The following is a 17,967-nucleotide window of genomic DNA, read 5'->3' as shown; positions in this document are numbered from 1 at the left end:
CGCCCCCGGCCATGATGGCGGAGGCTCTGGAGCGCTGGCTCCGGGAGGAGGTGGAGCTGCCGCCCTCCGCCGTCCCCTCCCCGGCCGCGCTCCGCAGGTCGGAACCACCCGGGGACCCCCATGGGGACCCCCCTGAGGCGGGGAGGGTCTGAGGGGTTTCGGGGAGCCGGGGGTGGGAGCCCCCCTGAGGGCTCCGTGAGGGGCGGGCGGGAATTTGAGGGGGCCCGAGGAGATTTGGGATCCCCTTGGAGGGTCCTGGGGGAATTTGGGGGGGTCGTCGGGGGATTTTGGCGTCACTTTGGGGGTTCCGAGGGGATTTTGGGCCCAAAATGGCCCCAAATTGTCCCCAAAGTGTCCCCAAATGGCCCAAAATGGCCCCCAAATGTCCTCTAATGGCCCCAAAGTGTCCCCAAATGGCCCAAAATGGCCCCCAAGTGTCCTCAAATGGCCCCAAAATGTCCCCAAATGGCCCCAAATGTCCGAAAATGGCCCCCAAGTGTCCTCAAATGGCCCAAAATGTCCCCAGATGTCCCAAAATGTCCCCAAAGTGTCCCCAAATGGCCCCAAAATGTCCCCAAATGGCCCAAAATGTCCCCAAAGTGTCCCCAATGTGTCCCCAACTGGCCCAAAAGTCTCCTCAAATGTCCCAAAATGTCCCCAAATGTCCTAAATGGCCCCAAATGTCCCTAGATATCCCCCAAAGTGTCCCCAAATGGCCCCAAATGTCCTAAATGGTCCCAAATGTCCCCAGATATCCCCCAAAGTGTCCCCAAATGGCCCCAAAATGTCCCCAAATGGCCCGAAATGGCCCCAAATGGCCCCAAATATCCCCCTGAGTGTCCCCAAATGGCCCCAAATGTCCTAAAATGTCCTCAAAGTATCCCAAATGTGTCCCAACTGGCCCCAAAGTGTCCCCAAATGGCCCAGAATGTCCCCAAAAGGCCTAAAATGTCCCCAAATGTCCCCAAATATCCCCCAAAGTGGCCCCTAAGTGTCCCCAAATGGCCCAAAATGTCCCCAAATGTCCTAAATGTCCCCAAATGTCCTAAATGGCCCCAAATATCCCCCTAAGTGTCCCCAAATGGCCCCAAAGTGTCCCCGAATGTCCTAAATGGCCACAAAGTGTCCCCCAGGTGTCCCTGAGGAGTCCCTGCCATGTCCCCAAAGTGCTCTCAAGATGTCCTTCAAGTGGCCCCAGGGTGTCCCCAGGGTGTCCCCAAGGTGTCGCCCTGGGGTTCTCAGGATGTCCCCGAGGTGTCCCCAGGGTGTCCCTGAGGTGTCTCAGGGATGTCCCGAGGGTCACCCCAAGATGTCCCCGAGGTGTCCCCAGGGGGGTTCCTGAAATGTCCCCAGGGTGTCCCCAAGGTGTCCCCAGGATGTCCCCAAGGTGTCCCTGAGGTGGCTCCAAAGTGTTCCTGAAATGCCCCAGAATGTCCCCAGAGTGTCTCTGAATGTCCCCAAGGTGTCCCTGAGGTGTCCCCAGGGGGGTTCCTGAAATGTCCCCAAAGTGCTCCCAGGATGTCCCCAAAGTGTCCCCAGGATGTCCCCAAGATGTCCCCAAGGTGGCTCCAAAGTGTCCCTGAGGTGGCTCCAAGGTGTCCCCAGGGTGTCCCCTGGAGGGTTCCTGAAATGTCCCCACAGTGTCCCTGAGGTGTCCCCAGGGTGTCTCCATGATGTCCCCAGGGGGGTTCCTGAAATGTCCCCAAAGTGTCCCCAGGGTGTCCCCCTGAGGTTCTCAGGATGTCCCCAAGGTGTCCCCAGGGGGGTTCCTGAAATATCCCCAAAGTGCTCCCAGGATGTCCCCAAAGTGTCCCCAGGGTGTCCCCAAGGTGTCCCCAAGGTGCTCTGAGGATGTCCCCACAGTGTCCCCACGGTGTCCCCGAGGTGTCCCCAAGATGTCCCCACAGTGTCCCTGAGGTGTCCCCCAAGGTGTCCCTGAGGTGTCCCCAGGATGTCCCCAAAGTGTCCCCAAGGTGTCCCCAGGATGTCCCCAGGGGGGTTCCTGAAATGTCCCCAAGGTGTCCCTGAGGTGTCCCCAGGATGTCCCCAGGGTGTCCCCAAGGTGTCCCCAAGGTGTCCCCAGGATGTCCCCCTGGGGTTCTCAGGATGTCCCTGAGGTGTCCCCAAGGTGTCCCCAAAGTGTCCCCAGGGTGTCCCCATGATGTCCCCAGGGGGGTTCCTGAAATATCCCCAAAGTGTCCCCAGGATGTCCCCAAAGTGTCCCCAGGGTGTCCCCAAGGTGTCCCCAAGGTGCTCTGAGGATGTCCCCACAGTGTCCCCACAGTGTCCCCAAGGTGTCCCCGAGGTGTCCCCAAGATGTCCCCACAGTGTCCCTGAGGTGTCCCCCAAGGTGTCCCTGAGGTGTCCCCAGGATGTCCCCAGGGTGTCCCCAAGGTGTCCCCATGATGTCCCCCTGGGGTTCTCAGGATGTCCCTGAGGTGTCCCCGAGGTGTCCCCAAAGTGTCCCCAGGGTGTCCCCGAGGTGTCCCCAGGGTGTCCCCGAGGTGTCCCCGAGGTGGCTCCCAAGTGTTCCTGAAATGCCCCAGAATGTCCCCAAAGGTGTCCCCAAAGTGTCCCCAGGGTGTCCCAAAGTGTCCCTGAGGTATCCCCAGGATGTCCCCAAAGTGTCCCCAAGGTGTCCCCATGATGTCCCCAGGGGGGTTCCTGAAATGTCCCCAAGGTGTCCCCAGGGTGTCCCCACAGTGTCCCTGAGGTGTCCCCCAAGGTGTCCCTGAGGTGTCCCCAGGATGTCCCCAGGGTGTCCCCACAGTGTCCCTGAGGTGTCCCCCAAGGTGTCCCTGAGGTGTCCCCAGGATGTCCCCAAAGTGTCCCCAGGGTGTCCCCAAGGTGCTCTGAGGATGTCCCCACAGTGTCCCCAAGGTGTCCCCGAGGTGTCCCCAAGATGTCCCCACAGTGTCCCTGAGGTGTCCCCCAAGGTGTCCCTGAGGTGTCCCCAGGATGTCCCCAGGATTTCCCCAAGGTGTCCCCAGGATGTCCCCCTGGGGTTCTCAGGATGTCCCTGAGGTGTCCCCGAGGTGTCCCCAAAGTGTCCCCAGGGTGTCCCCGAGGTGTCCCCAGGGTGTCCCCGAGGTGTCCCCGAGGTGGCTCCCAAGTGTTCCTGAAATGCCCCAGAATGTCCCCAAAGGTGTCCCCAGGGTGTCCCCCCAGGATTCCCTCCCAGTTCCATCCCAGTCCCTCCCAGTTCCATCCCAGTCCATCCCAGTCCATCCCAGTTCACATCTCTCAGAGTTTTTTCCATTTTTCTTTATTTCCCCCCCAAATCCCCGGTCAGTGCTGGTCACTGCTGGTCACTCGTGGTCACTGCTGGTCACTACTGGTCACTCATTGCTCGCTGTTGGTCACTCGTGGTCACTCATGGTCACTCCTGGTCCCCGTTGATCACTGCTGGTCACTCATTGGTCGCTGTTGGTCACTGCTGGTCCCCGTTGGTCACTCGTGGTCACTCCCGGTCACTGCTGGTCACTCGTGGTCACTCCCGGTCCATGATGGTCACTCGTGGTCACTTGTGGTCACTGCTGGTCACTGCTGGTCACTCCTGGTCACTGCTGGTCACTGTTGGTCACTGATTGCTGGTTGCTGCTGGTCACTGGTGGTCACTGGTCGCTGGTCACTCGTGGTCACTCCCGGTCCATGATGGTCACTGCTGGTCACTCCCGGTCACTGCTGGTCACTGCTGGTCACTCGTGGTCACTCGTGGTCGCTGTTGGTCACTGCTGGTCCCTCTTGGTCACTCCTGGTCACTCCTGGTCCATGATGGTCACTTGTGGTCACTCCCGGTCCATGATGGTCACTGCTGGTCACTGCTGGTCCATGATGGTCACTGCTGGTCCCTTGTGGTCACTCCCGGTCCATGATGGTCACTGCTGGTCCCTTGTGGTCACTCCCGGTCCATGATGGTCACTTGTGGTCACTCCCGGTCCATGATGGTCACTGCTGGTCACTGCTGGTCACTCCCGGTCACTGCTGGTCACTGCTGGTCACTCGTGGTCACTCGTGGTCGCTGTTGGTCACTGCTGGTCCCTCTTGGTCACTCCTGGTCACTCCTGGTCCATGATGGTCACTTGTGGTCACTCCCGGTCCATGATGGTCACTGCTGGTCACTGCTGGTCCATGATGGTCACTGCTGGTCCCTTGTGGTCACTCCCGGTCCATGATGGTCACTTGTGGTCACTCCCGGTCCATGATGGTCACTGCTGGTCACTCCCGGTCCATGATGGTCACTGCTGGTCACTGCTGGTCACTCCCGGTCACTCCTGGTCGCTGCTGGTCACTGGTGGTCACTCATTGGTCGCTGTTGGTCACTGCTGGTCCCTGTTGGTCACTGCTGGTCACTCCTGGTCCATGATGGTCACTGCTGGTCACTCGTGGTCACTGTTGGTCACTCCCAGTCCATGATGGTCACTGCTGGTCCCTGTTGGTCACTCGTGGTCACTCCCGGTCCATGATGGTCACTCATGGTCACTGTTGGTCACTCATTGGTCACTGCTGGTCACTGTTGGTCATTGCTGGTCACTCGTGGTCACTCCCGGTCCATGATGGTCACTCATGGTCACTGTTGGTCACTCATTGGTCACTGCTGGTCACTGTTGGTCATTGCTGGTCACTCGTGGTCACTCCCGGTCCATGATGGTCACTCGTGGTCACTCAGTGGTCACTCGTGGTCACTGCTGGTCACTCGTGGTCACTCATTGGTCACTGCTGGTCACTGATTGCTGGTTGCTGCTGGTCACTGGTGGTCACTGGTGGTCACTCGTTGCTGGTCACTCATTGGTCACTCCCGGTCCATGATGGTCACTCGAGGTCACTCAGTGGTCACTCGTGGTCACTGGTGGTCACTCGTGGTCACTCGTGGTCACTCCCGGTCCATGATGGTCACTCGTGGTCACTCAGTGGTCACTGCTGGTCACTGCTGGTCACTCATTGGTTGCTGTTGGTCACTGCTGGTCACTGGTCGCTGGTCACTCGTGGTCACTCCTGGTCCATGATGGTCACTGTTGGTCACTGCTGGTCACTGCTGGTCACTCGTGGTCACTCATTGGTCACTGTTGGTCACTCGTGGTCACTCAGTGGTCACTCAGTGGTCACTGTTGGTCACTGCTGGTCACTCATTGGTCGCTGTTGGTCACTCAGTGGTCACTCATTGGTCACTGGCGGTCACTGCTGGTCACTGTTGGTCATTGCTGGTCACTCGTGGTCACTCATTGGTCGCTGTTGGTCACTCGTGGTCACTCATTGGTCGCTGTTGGTCACTGCTGGTCACTCATTGGTCGCTGTTGGTCACTCGTGGTCACTCGTGGTCACTCATTGGTCGCTGTTGGTCACTCGTGGTCACTCATTGGTCGCTGTTGGTCACTCGTGGTCACTCAGTGGTCACTCATTGGTCACTGTTGGTCACTGCTGGTCACTCATTGGTCGCTGCCGATGACGCGGCGTATCCAGGGCGTGGCGCGGCAGACGTTGCTGTACACGCCGGGGTTCCCGCGCTGACCGCACACGGCCAGGCCCCAGGAGACCACGCCCTGCAGGTACCCCCCGCACACCAGAGGGCCACCTGAGTCACCCTGGGACAGAGAAACAGGTAATGACACACCTGGGACACACCAGGCCCCAGGAGACCACGCCCTGCAGGTACCCCCCGCACACCAGGGGCCCACCTGAGTCACCCTGCGACAGAGAAACAGGTAATGACACACCTGGGACAGGTAATGACACACCTGGGACAGGTAATGACACACCTGGGACACACCAGGCCCCAGGAGACCACGCCCTGCAGGTACCCCCCGCACACGAGAGGGCCACCTGAGTCACCCTGCGACAGAGAGACACACCTGAGACACACCTGGGACAGGTAATGGACAGGTGAGATACACCTGGGATACACCTGGGACACACCAGGCCCCAGGAGACCACGCCCTGCAGGTACCCCCCGCACACCAGAGGGCCACCTGAGTCACCCTGCGACAGAGAAACAGGTAATGACACACCTGGGACAGGTAATGACACACCTGAGACAGGTAATGACACACCTGAGACAGGTAATGACACACCTGGGACAGGTAATGACACACCTGAGACAGGTAATGACACACCTGGGACAGGTAATGACACACCTGGGACACACCTGGGATACACCTGGGACACACCAGGCCCCAGGAGACCACGCCCTGCAGGTACCCCCCGCACACGAGAGGGCCACCTGAGTCACCCTGCGACAGGTGAGAGAGAAACACACCTGAGATACCTGGGACACACCTGAGATACACCTGAGACAGGTAATGGACAGGTGAGATACACCTGGGACACACCTGAGATACACCTGGGACACACCAGGCCCCAGGAGACCACGCCCTGCAGGTACCCCCCGCACACCAGAGGGCCACCTGAGTCACCCTGCGACAGAGAGACACACCTGAGACAGGTAATGACACACCTGAGATACCTGAGACACACCTGGGATACACCTGGGACACACCTGGGACACACCTGGGACACACCAGGCCCCAGGAGACCACGCCCTGCAGGTACCCCCCGCACACCAGGGGCCCACCTGAGTCACCCTGCGACAGGTGAGAGAGAAACACACACCTGGGACACACCTGGGACACACCTGAGATACACCTGGGACACACCAGGCCCCAGGAGACCACGCCCTGCAGGTACCCCCCGCACACCAGAGGGCCACCTGAGTCACCCTGCGACAGGTGAGAGAGAAACACACACCTGAGATACCTGGGACACACCTGGGACACACCTGAGATACCTGGGACAGGTAATGACACACCTGAGATACACCTGGGATACACCTGAGATACACCAGGCCCCAGGAGACCACGCCCTGCAGGTACCCCCCGCACACCAGAGGGCCACCTGAGTCACCCTGCGACAGAGAAACAGGTAATGACACACCTGGGATACACCTGGGATACACCTGAGATACACCTGGGATACCTGAGATACACCTGAGATACACCTGGGATACCTGAGATACACCTGAGATACACCTGGGATACACCTGGGATACCTGAGATACACCTGAGATACACCTGGGATACACCTGGGATACCTGAGATACACCTGAGATACACCTGGGATACACCTGGGACACACCAGGCCCCAGGAGACCACGCCCTGCAGGTACCCCCCGCACACCAGGGGCCCACCTGAGTCACCCTGCGACAGAGAGACACACCTGAGACACCTGGGACAGGTAATGACACACCTGGGACAGGTAATGACACACCTGGGACAGGTAATGACACACCTGAGACACACCAGGCCCCAGGAGACCACGCCCTGCAGGTACCCCCCGCACACGAGAGGGCCACCTGAGTCACCCTGCGATAGGTGAGAGAGAAACACACCTGAGATACCTGGGACACACCTGGGATACACCTGGGATACACCTGGGACACACCAGGCCCCAGGAGACCACGCCCTGCAGGTACCCCCCGCACACCAGGGGGCCACCTGAGTCACCCTGCGACAGGTGAGAGACAGGTAATGACACACTTGGGACACACCTGGGACACACCTGGGATACAACTGGGATACAACTGGGATACAACTGGGATACACCTGGGATACAACTGGGATACACTTGTCTGACTCACCTGGCAGGAGTCGACGCCGCCCTGGGGCACACCTGCACAGAACATGTTGCACACCTGGGCACACACACACCTGGCACAGGTACACACACACCTGGGCACACACACACCTGGCACAGGTACACACACACCTGGCAGACACACACCTGGCACACACCTGGGGCACACCTGTCACACCTGTCTGACTCACCTGGCAGGAGTCGACGCCGCCCTGGGGCACACCTGCGCAGAACATGTTGCACACCTGGGCACACACACACCTGGCACAGGTACAGACACACCTGGCACACACACACCTGGCACAGGTACACACACACCTGGGCACACCTGGGGCACACTCACCTGGCAGGAGTCGACGCCGCCCTGGGGCACACCTGCGCAGAACGTGTTGCACACCTGGGCACACACACACCTGGCACAGGTACACACACACCTGGGCACACACACACCTGGCACAGGTACACACACACCTGGGGCACACCTGTCACACCTGTCTGACTCACCTGGCAGGAGTCGACGCCGCCCTGGGGCACACCTGCGCAGAACATGTTGCACACCTGGGCACACACACACCTGGCACAGGTACAGACACACCTGGGCACACCTGGGGCACACTCACCTGGCACACACACACCTGGCACAGGTACAGACACACCTGGGCACACCTGGGCACTCACCTGGCACACACACACCTGGGTACACACACACCTGGCACACCTGGGCACTCACCTGGCAGGAGTCGACGCCGCCCTGGGGCACACCTGCGCAGAACGTGTTGCACACCTGGCACACACACACCTGGCACAGGTACACACACACCTGGGCACACACACACCTGGGCACACACACACCTGGGCACACACCTGGGCACACCTGGGCACTCACCTGGCAGGAGTCGACGCCGCCCTGGGGCACACCTGCACAGAACATGTTGCACACCTGGCACACACACACCTGGCACAGGTACACACACACCTGGCTGGCACACACCTGGCACAGGTACAGACACACCTGGCACACCTGAGGCACACTCACCTGGCAGGAGTCGACGCCGCCCTGGGGCACACCTGCGCAGAACATGTTCCTGGTGACGGCGCTGCCGTAGGCGCGGGCGCACTGCTCGGGCCCGAAGGTCTGCACCTGCGCGCACTGCAGGTCCCGCGGCAGCTTGGCTGCGCAGGTGGCACAGGTGAGACGGGCGGACAGGTGAGGGACAGGGGAGAGAGAAAAACAAAAACAAAAAAAATTTCAATTTTTGGTCAGCAGAACCCAAAATCCCCTGGATTTGCCCCATTCTGGGACCATTTCCAACCCCAAAAGCGATGGTGGGAAACACCTGCACAGGTGAGCACAGGTGAGGGACAGGTGAGAGAAATCCCCAAAATTTCTCCAATTTTGGATCAGTAGAACCCAAAATCTCCAGGATTTGCCCCATTCTGGGACTGTTCCCAGCCCCAAAGGCGATGGTGGGACCCCAAAGCACCTGCACAGGTGAGCACAGGTGCGACAGGTAAGGAAAAAACCTCAAAATCTCAGTTTTTGCTCATCTGGACCCAAATTCCCCTGGATTCGCCCCATTCTGGGACCATTCCCAACCCCAAAAGTGATGGTGGGAAACACCTGCACAGGTGAGCACAGGTGAGGGACAGGTGAGAGAAATCCCCCAAAATCTCCAATTTTGAGTTAGTAGAACCCAAAATCTCCAGGATTTGCCCCATTTTGGGACCATTCCCAGCCCCAGAGGTGATGGTGGGACCCCAAAGCACCTGCACAGGTGAGCACAGGTGAGGGACAGGTGAGAAAGGTGAGGGAAAAAACCTCAAAATCTCAGTTTTTGCTCATCTGGACCCAAAATCCCCTGGATTTGCCCCAATCTGGGACCATTTCCAACCCCAAAAGTGATGGTGGGAAACACCTGCACAGGTGAGCACAGATGAGAGAAATCCCCCAAAATCGCCAATTTTGGATCAGTAGAACCCAAAATCTCCAGGATTTGCCCTATTCTGGGACCATTTCCAAACCCAAAGGTGATAGTGGGACACCAAAGCACCTGCACAGGTGAGACAGGTGAGGGACAGGTGAGAGAAATCCCCCCAAAATCTCAATTTTTGGTCAGCAGAACCCAAAATTCCCAGGATTTGTCCCATTTTGGGACCCAAAACCTTCCTGGACCCTCCCCAGGTGTGCCCAGGTGTGCCCAGGTACCTCCAGGTGATTTGGTGGTGCCCCATCCCAACACGCTGCAGTTCTGCCCCACCTGGGGACACCTGGGACACACCTGGGACACACCTGGGACACACCTGAGCCCAGGTACCTCCAGGTGATTTGGTCGTTCCCCATCCCGACACGCTGCAGTTCTGCCCCGCCCGGGGACACCTGGGGCACACCTGGGCACACCTGGGACACACCTGGGAGACACCTGGGACACACCTGGGACACACCTGGGCACACCTATGACCCTCCCTGACCCTCCCCAGGTGTGCCCAGGTACCTCCAGGTGATTTGGTGGTGCCCCAGCCGGACATGCTGCAGTTCTGCCCCGCCCGGGGACACCTGGGACACACCTGGGACACACCTGGGGCACACCTGGGACCTCGTCTGAGACCCCACCTGACAGCACACCTGGGACCCCACCTGAGCTCTCACCGAGGGACCCATCTGAGAACACACCTGGAGCTCACCTGAGACCTCACCCGGTCTCCATAAGGAGCTCCAGAAACCTCACCTGAGACCCAACCTGGGAACCCACCTGAGACCTCACCTGGGGCGCACCTGTGACACACCTGAGGTTCACCTGAGACCCCACCTGAAACCATTCCTAGGAACCCACCTGAGCTCTCACCTGGTCTCCATAAAGAGCTCCAGAAACCTCACCTGAGACCTCACCTGAGACCTCCCAGGTGTCACCTGACCCTCCCCAGGTGTGCCCAGGTGTGCCCAGGTACCTCCAGGTGATTTGGTGGTGCCCGACCCTGACATGCTGCAGTTCTGCCCCGCCCGGGGACACCTGGGACACACCTGGGACACACCTGGGCACACCTGGGGCACACCTGGGGCACACCTGGGGCACACCCGGGACACACCTGGGACACACCTGGGGCACACCCGGGACACACCCGGGACACACCTGGGGCACACCTGGGCACACCTGGGACACACCTGGGACACACCTGGGGCACACCTGGACACACTTGGGACACACCCGGACACACCCGGGACACACCTGGGGCACACCCGGGACACACCTGGGAGACACCTGGGCACACCTGGGACACACCTGGGACACACCTGGGGCACACCTGGGACACACCTGGGGCACACCTGGACACACCTGGACGCACCTGGGACACACCTGGGACACACCTGGGGCACACCTGGACACACCTGAGCCCTCCCTGACCCTGCCCAGGTACCTCCAGGTGATTTGGTGGTGCCCCAGCCGGACACGCTGCAGTTCTGCCCCGCCCGGGGACACCTGGGACACACCTGGGACACACCTGGGACACACCTGAGCCCTCCCCCACCTGTGCCCAGGTACCTCCAGGTGATTTGGTGGTGCCCCAGCCGGACACGCTGCAGTTCTGCCCCGCCCGGGGACACCTGGGGCACACCTGGGACACACCTGGACATACCTGGACACACCTGTGCCCTCACCTGTGCCCCTCCCTGACCCTGCCCAGGTACCTCCAGGTGATTTGGTGGTGCCCCAGCCGGACACGCTGCAGTTCTGCCCCGCCCGGGGACACCTGGTGGCCGGGCGGATTTTCTTGACGCGGGGCCCGAAGCGCACAGGTGCGTCCAGGTGCAGCAGCATGAAGTCGTTGTCGTTGCGCCGCGGGTTGTAGGCGGGGTGCACCTGGAGACGCTGCACGCGGCGCACCTGGCCCGTACCTGAGCGCAGCGTGTTGGTGCCGATCAGCACCTGGAGATCCCTGAAATGGACAGGTGAGACAGGTGAGCGCACCTGGCCCGTACCTGAGCGCAAAGTGTTGGTGCCGATCAGCACCTGCAGGTCCCTGAAATGGACAGGTGAGATGGGACAGGTGAGACAGGTGAGATGGGACAGGTGAGACAGGTGACACAGGACAGGTGAGATGGGACAGGTGAGCACAGGTGGCACAGGACAGGTGAGCGCACCTGGCCGGAACCTGCCCGAAGGGTGTTGGTGCCGATCAGCACCTGGAGATCCCTGAAAAGGTGAGACACAGGTGAGACAGGTGAGACGGGACACATGAGATGGAGCTCCACGGGACAGGTGAGATGGGCCAGGTGAGATAGAGCTCCATGAGACAGGTGACACAGGACAGGTGAGCGCACCTGGCCCGTACCTGAGCGCAGCGTGTTGGTGCCGATCAGCACCTGGAGAGCCCTGAAATGGACAGGTGTGTGCAGGTGAGATGGGACAGGTGAGCACAGGTGACACAGGACAGGTGAGCGCACCTGGCCCGTACTTGAGTGGAGCGTGTTGGTGCCAACCAGCACCTGGAGATCCCTGAAATGGACAGGTGAGACAGGTGACAAGGACAGGTGAGCGCACCTGGCCCGTACCTGAGCGCAGCGTGTTGGTGCCAATCAGCACCTGGAGATCCCTGAAATGGACAGGTGAGATGGGACAGGTGAGACAGGTGAGACAGGTGACACAGGACAGGTGAGATGGGACAGGTGAGCACAGGTGAGACAGGACAGGTGAGCGCACCTGGCCCGAACCTGCCCGAAGGGTGTTGGTGGCGATCAGCACCTGGAGATCCCTGAACAGGTGAGAAGGACAGGTGAGACAGGTGAGACAGGACACATGAGATGGAGCTCCACGGGACAGGTGAGATGGGCCAGGTGAGATGGAGCTCCATGGGACAGGTGTGTGCAGGTGAGATGGGACAGGTGAGATAGAGCTCCATGAGACAGGTGACACAGGACAGGTGAGCGCACCTGGCCCGCACCTGAGCGCAGCGTGTTGGTGCCGATCAGCACCTGGAGATCCATGAAATGGACAGGTGAGATGGGACAGGTGAGACAGGTGAGACAGGTGACACAGGACAGGGGAGCGCACCTGGCCCGAACCTGAGCGCAGCGTGTTGGTGCCGATCAGCACCTGGAGATCCCTGCAAAGGTGAGACAGGTGAGATGGGACAGGTGAGACAGGTGAGATGGGACAGGTGAGATGGGACAGGTGAGCACAGGTGGCACAGGACAGGTGAGATGGGACAGGTGAGCACAGGTGAGACAGGACAGGTGAGCGCACCTGGCCCGAACCTGCCCGAAGGGTGTTGGTGCCGATCAGCACCTGGAGATCCCTGAACAGGTGAGAAGGACAGGTGAGACAGGTGAGAGGGGACACATGAGATGGAGCTCCACGGGACAGGTGAGATGGGCCAGGTGAGATGGAGCTCCATGGGACAGGTGTGTGCAGGTGAGATGGGACAGGTGACACAGGACAGGTGAGCGCACCCGGCCCGTACCTGAGCGCAGCGTGTTGGTGCCGATCAGCACCTGGAGATCCCTGAAATGGACAGGTGAGATGGGACAGGTGACAGAGGTGACACAGGACAGGTGAGCACACCTGGCCCGCACCTGAGCGAATGGTGTTGGTGCCGATCAGCACCTGGAGATCCCTGCAAAGGTGAGACAGGTGAGATGGGACAGGTGAGACAGGTGACACAGGACAGGTGAGATGGGACAGGTGAGATGGGACAGGTGAGATGGGACAGGTGAGCACAGGTGAGACAGGACAGGTGAGATGGGACAGGTGAGATGGGACAGGTGAGACAGGTGACACAGGACAGGTGAGATGGGACAGGTGAGCACAGGTGGCACAGGACAAGTGAGCGCACCTGGCCCGAACCTGCCCGAAGGGTGTTGGTGCCGATCAGCACCTGGAGATCCCTGAACAGGTGAGAAGGACAGGTGAGACAGGTGAGACAGGACACATGAGATGGAGCTCCACGGGACAGGTGAGATGGGCCAGGTGAGATGGAGCTCCATGGGACAGGTGTGTGCAGGTGAGATGGGACAGGTGACACAGGACAGGTGAGCGCGCCTGGCCCGTACCTGAGCGCAGCGTGTTGGTGCCGATCAGCACCTGGAGATCCCTGAAATGACAGGTGAGACAGGTGAGCACAGGTGAGATGGACAGGTGGCACAGGACAGGTGAGATGGAGCTCCATGGGACAGGTGAGATGGACAGGTGAGCACAGGACAGGTGAGATGGACAGGTGGCACAGGACAGGTGAGCGCACCCGGCCCGTACCTGCCCACAGGGTGTTGGTGCCGATCAGCACCTGGAGACCCCTGCAAAGGACAGGTGAGCTGGGTCAGGTGTCACCACCCAGACAGGGTGTGCCCCGGTGTATCCCAGGTGTGCCCAGGTGTGCCCAGGTGTAGCCCAGGTGTGCACGCGTGTGCGCAGGTGTGTGTGTAACCTATCCCAGGTGTGCCCAGGTGCATCCCAGGTGTGCACGGGTGTGCCCAGGTGTGTGTGTAACCTATCCCAGCTGTACCCAGGTGTATCCCAGGTGTGTCCCAGGTGTGTGTTAGCTGTCCCAGGTGTGCCCAGGTGTGTGTAACCTGTCCCAGGTGTGTGTAACGTGTACCAGGTGTATCCCAGCTGTGCCCAGGTGTATCCCAGGTGTGTGTAACCTGTCCCAGGTGTGTGTAACCTGTCCAGGTGTATCCCAGCTGTGCCCAGCTGTGCCCAGGTGTGCGTGTAACCTGTCCCAGGTGTGTGTAACCTACCCCAGCTGTACCCAGGTGTATCCCAGGTGTGCCCAGCTGTACCCAGCTGTGCCCAGGTGTATCCCAGGTGTGTCCGTAACCTGTCCCAGGTGTGCCCAGGTGTATCCCAGGTGTGCCCTCACCTGATTGGCTGTTTGCAGTGTGCCCCCAGGTGTGTGTGTAACCTGTCCCAGGTGTGCCCGGGTGTGCCCAGGTGTGCCCAGGTGTGTGTGTAACCTGTCCCAGGTGTGTGTAACGTGTACCAGGTGTATCCTGGTAGGTTACACACACACCTGGGACACACCTGGGCACACCTGGGATAGGTTACACACACACCTGGGATACAGCTGTGCCCAGGTGTATCCCAGGTGTGTGCGTAACCTGTCCCAGGTGTGCCCAGGTATACCCAGGTGTGCGTGTAACCTGTCCCAGGTGTGTGTAACCTATCCCAGCTGTACCCAGGTGTATCCCAGGTGTGTGCATAACCTGTCCTAGGTGTGCCCAGGTGTATCCCAGGTGTGCCCGGGTGTGTGTCTAACCTATCTCAGGTGTGCCCAGGTGTGCCCAGGTGTGTGTGTAACCTATCTCAGGTGTGCCCAGGTGTGTGTCTAACCTATCTCAGGTGTGCCCAGGTGTGTGTGTAACCTGTCCCAGGTGTGCCCAGGTGTATCCCAGCTGTGCCCAGGTGTGCCCAGGTGTGTGTCTAACCTATCTCAGGTGTGCCCAGGTGTGCCCAGGTGTGTGTGTAACCTATCTCAGGTGTGCCCAGGTGTGTGTGTAACCTGTCCCAGGTGTGCCCAGGTGTATCCTAGCTGTGCCCAGGTGTGCCCAGGTGTGTGTGTGACCTGTCCCAGGTGTGTGTAACCTATCCCAGGTGTGCCCAGGTGTGCCCAGGTGTGCCCTCACCTGATTGGCTGTTTGCAGTGGGCGGCGGTCAGCACCCAGCGCGCCCCCACCAGGCTGCCCCCGCACAGGATCTGCCCCCGCTTGATGAGCGCCACCTGGAAGGGGCGCTGGGCCACGGAGCAGGGCCGGCCCCCGATGATCCGCGACTCGTCCTCCTCGGGAACTGCAGATTGGGGCAAAAAAGGGAAAAAACGGTGAAAAACGGTGAAAAAATGGGAAAAAATGGGGGAAAAACGGTGAAAAAATGGGGAAAAACGGGGGAAATGTGGTGGAACGGGCGCTGGGCCACGGAGCAGGGCCGGCCCCCGATGATCCGTGACTCGTCCTCCTCAGGAACTGGGGCAAAAACGGGGAAAAACGGTGAAAAAATGGGAAAAAATGGCGAAAAACGGCGAAAAAATGGGTGAAAATGGGGGAAATGTGCTGGAAGGGGCTCTGGGCCACGGAGCAGGGCTGGCCCCCGATGATCCGCGACTCGTCCTCCTCGGGAACTGCAGAATGGGGCAAAAAAGGGAAAAAATGGTGAAAAACGGTGAAAAAATGGGAAAAAACGGTGAAAAAACGGTGAAAAAATGGGGAAAATTGGGGAAAATGTGGTGGAACGGGCGCTGGGCCACGGAGCAGGGCCGGCCCCCGATGATCCGCGACTCGTCCTCCTCGGGAACTGCAGAATGGGGCAAAAAAGGGAAAAAACGGTGAAAAACGGTGAAAAAATGGGAAAAAACGGTGAAAAAATGGGGAAAAACGGTGAAAAAATGGGGAAAAATGGCGAAAAACGGCGAAAAAATGGGGAAAATTGGGGGAAATGTGGTGGAACGGGCGCTGGGCCACGGAGCAGGGCCGGCCCCCGATGATCCGCGACTCGTCCTCCTCGGGAACTGGGGCAAAAACGGGGAAAAACGGTGAAAAACGGTGACAAAACGGTGAAAAAACGGCCAAAAAATGGGGGGAAACGGCCAAAAAATGGGGGAAAATTGGGGGAAATGTGGTGGAACGGGCGCTGGGCCACGGAGCAGGGCCGGCCCCCGATGATCCGCGACTCGTCCTCCTTGGGAACTGAAGAATGGGGCAAAAACGGGAAAAAACGGTGAAAAACGGTGAAAAAATGGTGAAAAAATGGGGAAAAATGAGGGGAAAATGGGGAAAAAAATGGGGAAAAATGAGGGGGAAATGGGGAAAAAACGAGGGAAAAATGGGGGAAATACAGGGAAAACAGGGGAAGAAATGGGGAAAGGATCAGTCACTCATCCTTCTCAGGAACTGCAAAAATGGGGTGAAAAATGAAAAAATGGGGAAAAACGGTGAAAAACGGTGAAAAAAAAACGGTGAAAAGCTGGGAAAAACGGGGGGGAAAATGGAAAAAAATTGGGGAAAAATGGGGAAAATATGGTGGAAAAATGGGGAAATGATCAATGACTCGTCCTCCTCGGGAACTGAGGTGAAAAACGGAAAAAAAACCGGGGAAAATGTGAAAAAAAGGTGAAAAAACAGGAAAAAACGGTGAAAAATGTGAGAAAATAGAAAAAAATGAGGAAGAAATGGGGAAAACAGGGGAAAAATGGGGAGAAGTTGGGGAAATGATCAGTTGATCAGTGACTTGTCCTTCTGAGGAACTGCAAAAATGGGGCGAAAATGGGAAAAAATGGGGAAAAAATGGGGAAAACAGAGAAAAAATAGGAAAAAAATGGGAAAAATATGGCAAAAATGGGGGGAAAATGGGGAAATGATCGGTGACTCGTCCTGCCTCAGAACCTGGGCAAAAATTGGAGAAAATGGGAAAAATGGTGAAAAAATTGAAAAAATGGGGGAAAAACAGGAAAAAGGGGGAAAATGGGGAAAAACGGGGGAAATGTGGTGGAACGGGCGCTGGGCCACGGAGCAGGGCCGGTCCCCGATGATCCGCGACTCGTCCTCCTCGGGAACTGGGGCAAAAACGGGAAAAAACGGTGAAAAACGGTGAAAAAATGGGAAAAAACGGTGAAAAAATGGGGAAAAATGAGGGGAAAATGGGGAAAAAAATGGGGAAAAATGAGGGGGAAATGGGGAAAAAACGAGGGAAAAATGGGGGAAATACGGGGAAAACAGGGGAAGAAATGGGGAAAGGATCAGTCGCTCATCCTCCTCGGAAACTGCAAAAATGGGGTGAAAACGGGAAAAAACGGTAAAATAACGGGAAAAATGGTGAAAAAATGGGGAAAAACGGTGAAAAAACAGGGGAAAACGGTGAAAAAATGGGTGAAAATGGGGGAAATGTGGTGGAAGGGGCTCTGGGCCACGGAGCAGGGCCAGCCCCCGATGATCCGCGACTCGTCCTCCTCGGGAACTGGGGCAAAAACGGGAAAAAATGGTGAAAAACGGTGAAAAAATGGGGAAAAATGGTGAAAAAATGGGGAAAAATGAGGGGAAAATGGGGAAAAAATGGGGAAAAATGAGGGGGAAATGGGGAAAAAACGAAGGAAAAATGGGGGAAATACAGGGAAAACAGGGGAAGAAATGGGGAAAGGATCAGTCGCTCATCCTCCTCAGGAACTGCAAAAATGGGGTGAAAACGGGAAAAAACAGTGAAAAAACGGGGAAAACGGTGAAAAAAACGGTGAAAAAAACGGTGAAAAAGTGGAAAAAACGGGGGAGGGGAATGGAAAAAAATTGGGGGAAAATGGGGAAAATATGGTGGAAAAATGGGGAAATGATCAATGACTCGTCCTCCTCGGGAACTAAGGTGAAA

The 17,967-nt window shown here is 58.3% G+C and overlaps 1 protein-coding gene across 1 annotated transcript; it reads right to left on the bottom strand.

Moving 5' to 3' along the window:
* Positions 1–5,351: 5,351 nt before the first annotated feature.
* On the bottom strand, positions 5,352–17,759 carry LOC134433291 (kallikrein-14-like). Its single transcript, XM_063182158.1, has 12 exons — positions 17,756–17,759; positions 17,509–17,565; positions 17,108–17,164; positions 16,242–16,298; positions 16,064–16,120; positions 15,850–15,906; positions 15,677–15,733; positions 15,522–15,578; positions 15,243–15,405; positions 11,313–11,560; positions 8,664–8,800; positions 5,352–5,582 (listed from the first exon to the last, which is right to left on the bottom strand). The coding sequence occupies exons 1-12, from the start codon at positions 17,757–17,759 to the stop codon at positions 5,427–5,429; spliced, it is 1,107 nt and encodes a 368-aa protein (XP_063038228.1). The 3' UTR covers positions 5,352–5,426.
* Between the last annotated feature and the right edge of the window lie 208 nt (positions 17,760–17,967).

Source organism: Melospiza melodia, unplaced genomic scaffold (assembly GCF_035770615.1).
Source record: "Melospiza melodia melodia isolate bMelMel2 unplaced genomic scaffold, bMelMel2.pri scaffold_175, whole genome shotgun sequence".
NCBI classification, from domain to species: domain Eukaryota; kingdom Metazoa; phylum Chordata; class Aves; order Passeriformes; family Passerellidae; genus Melospiza; species Melospiza melodia.
The sequence above is the reverse complement of the archived record's forward strand: the minus strand, read 5'-3'. Positions and strand labels throughout refer to the sequence as shown.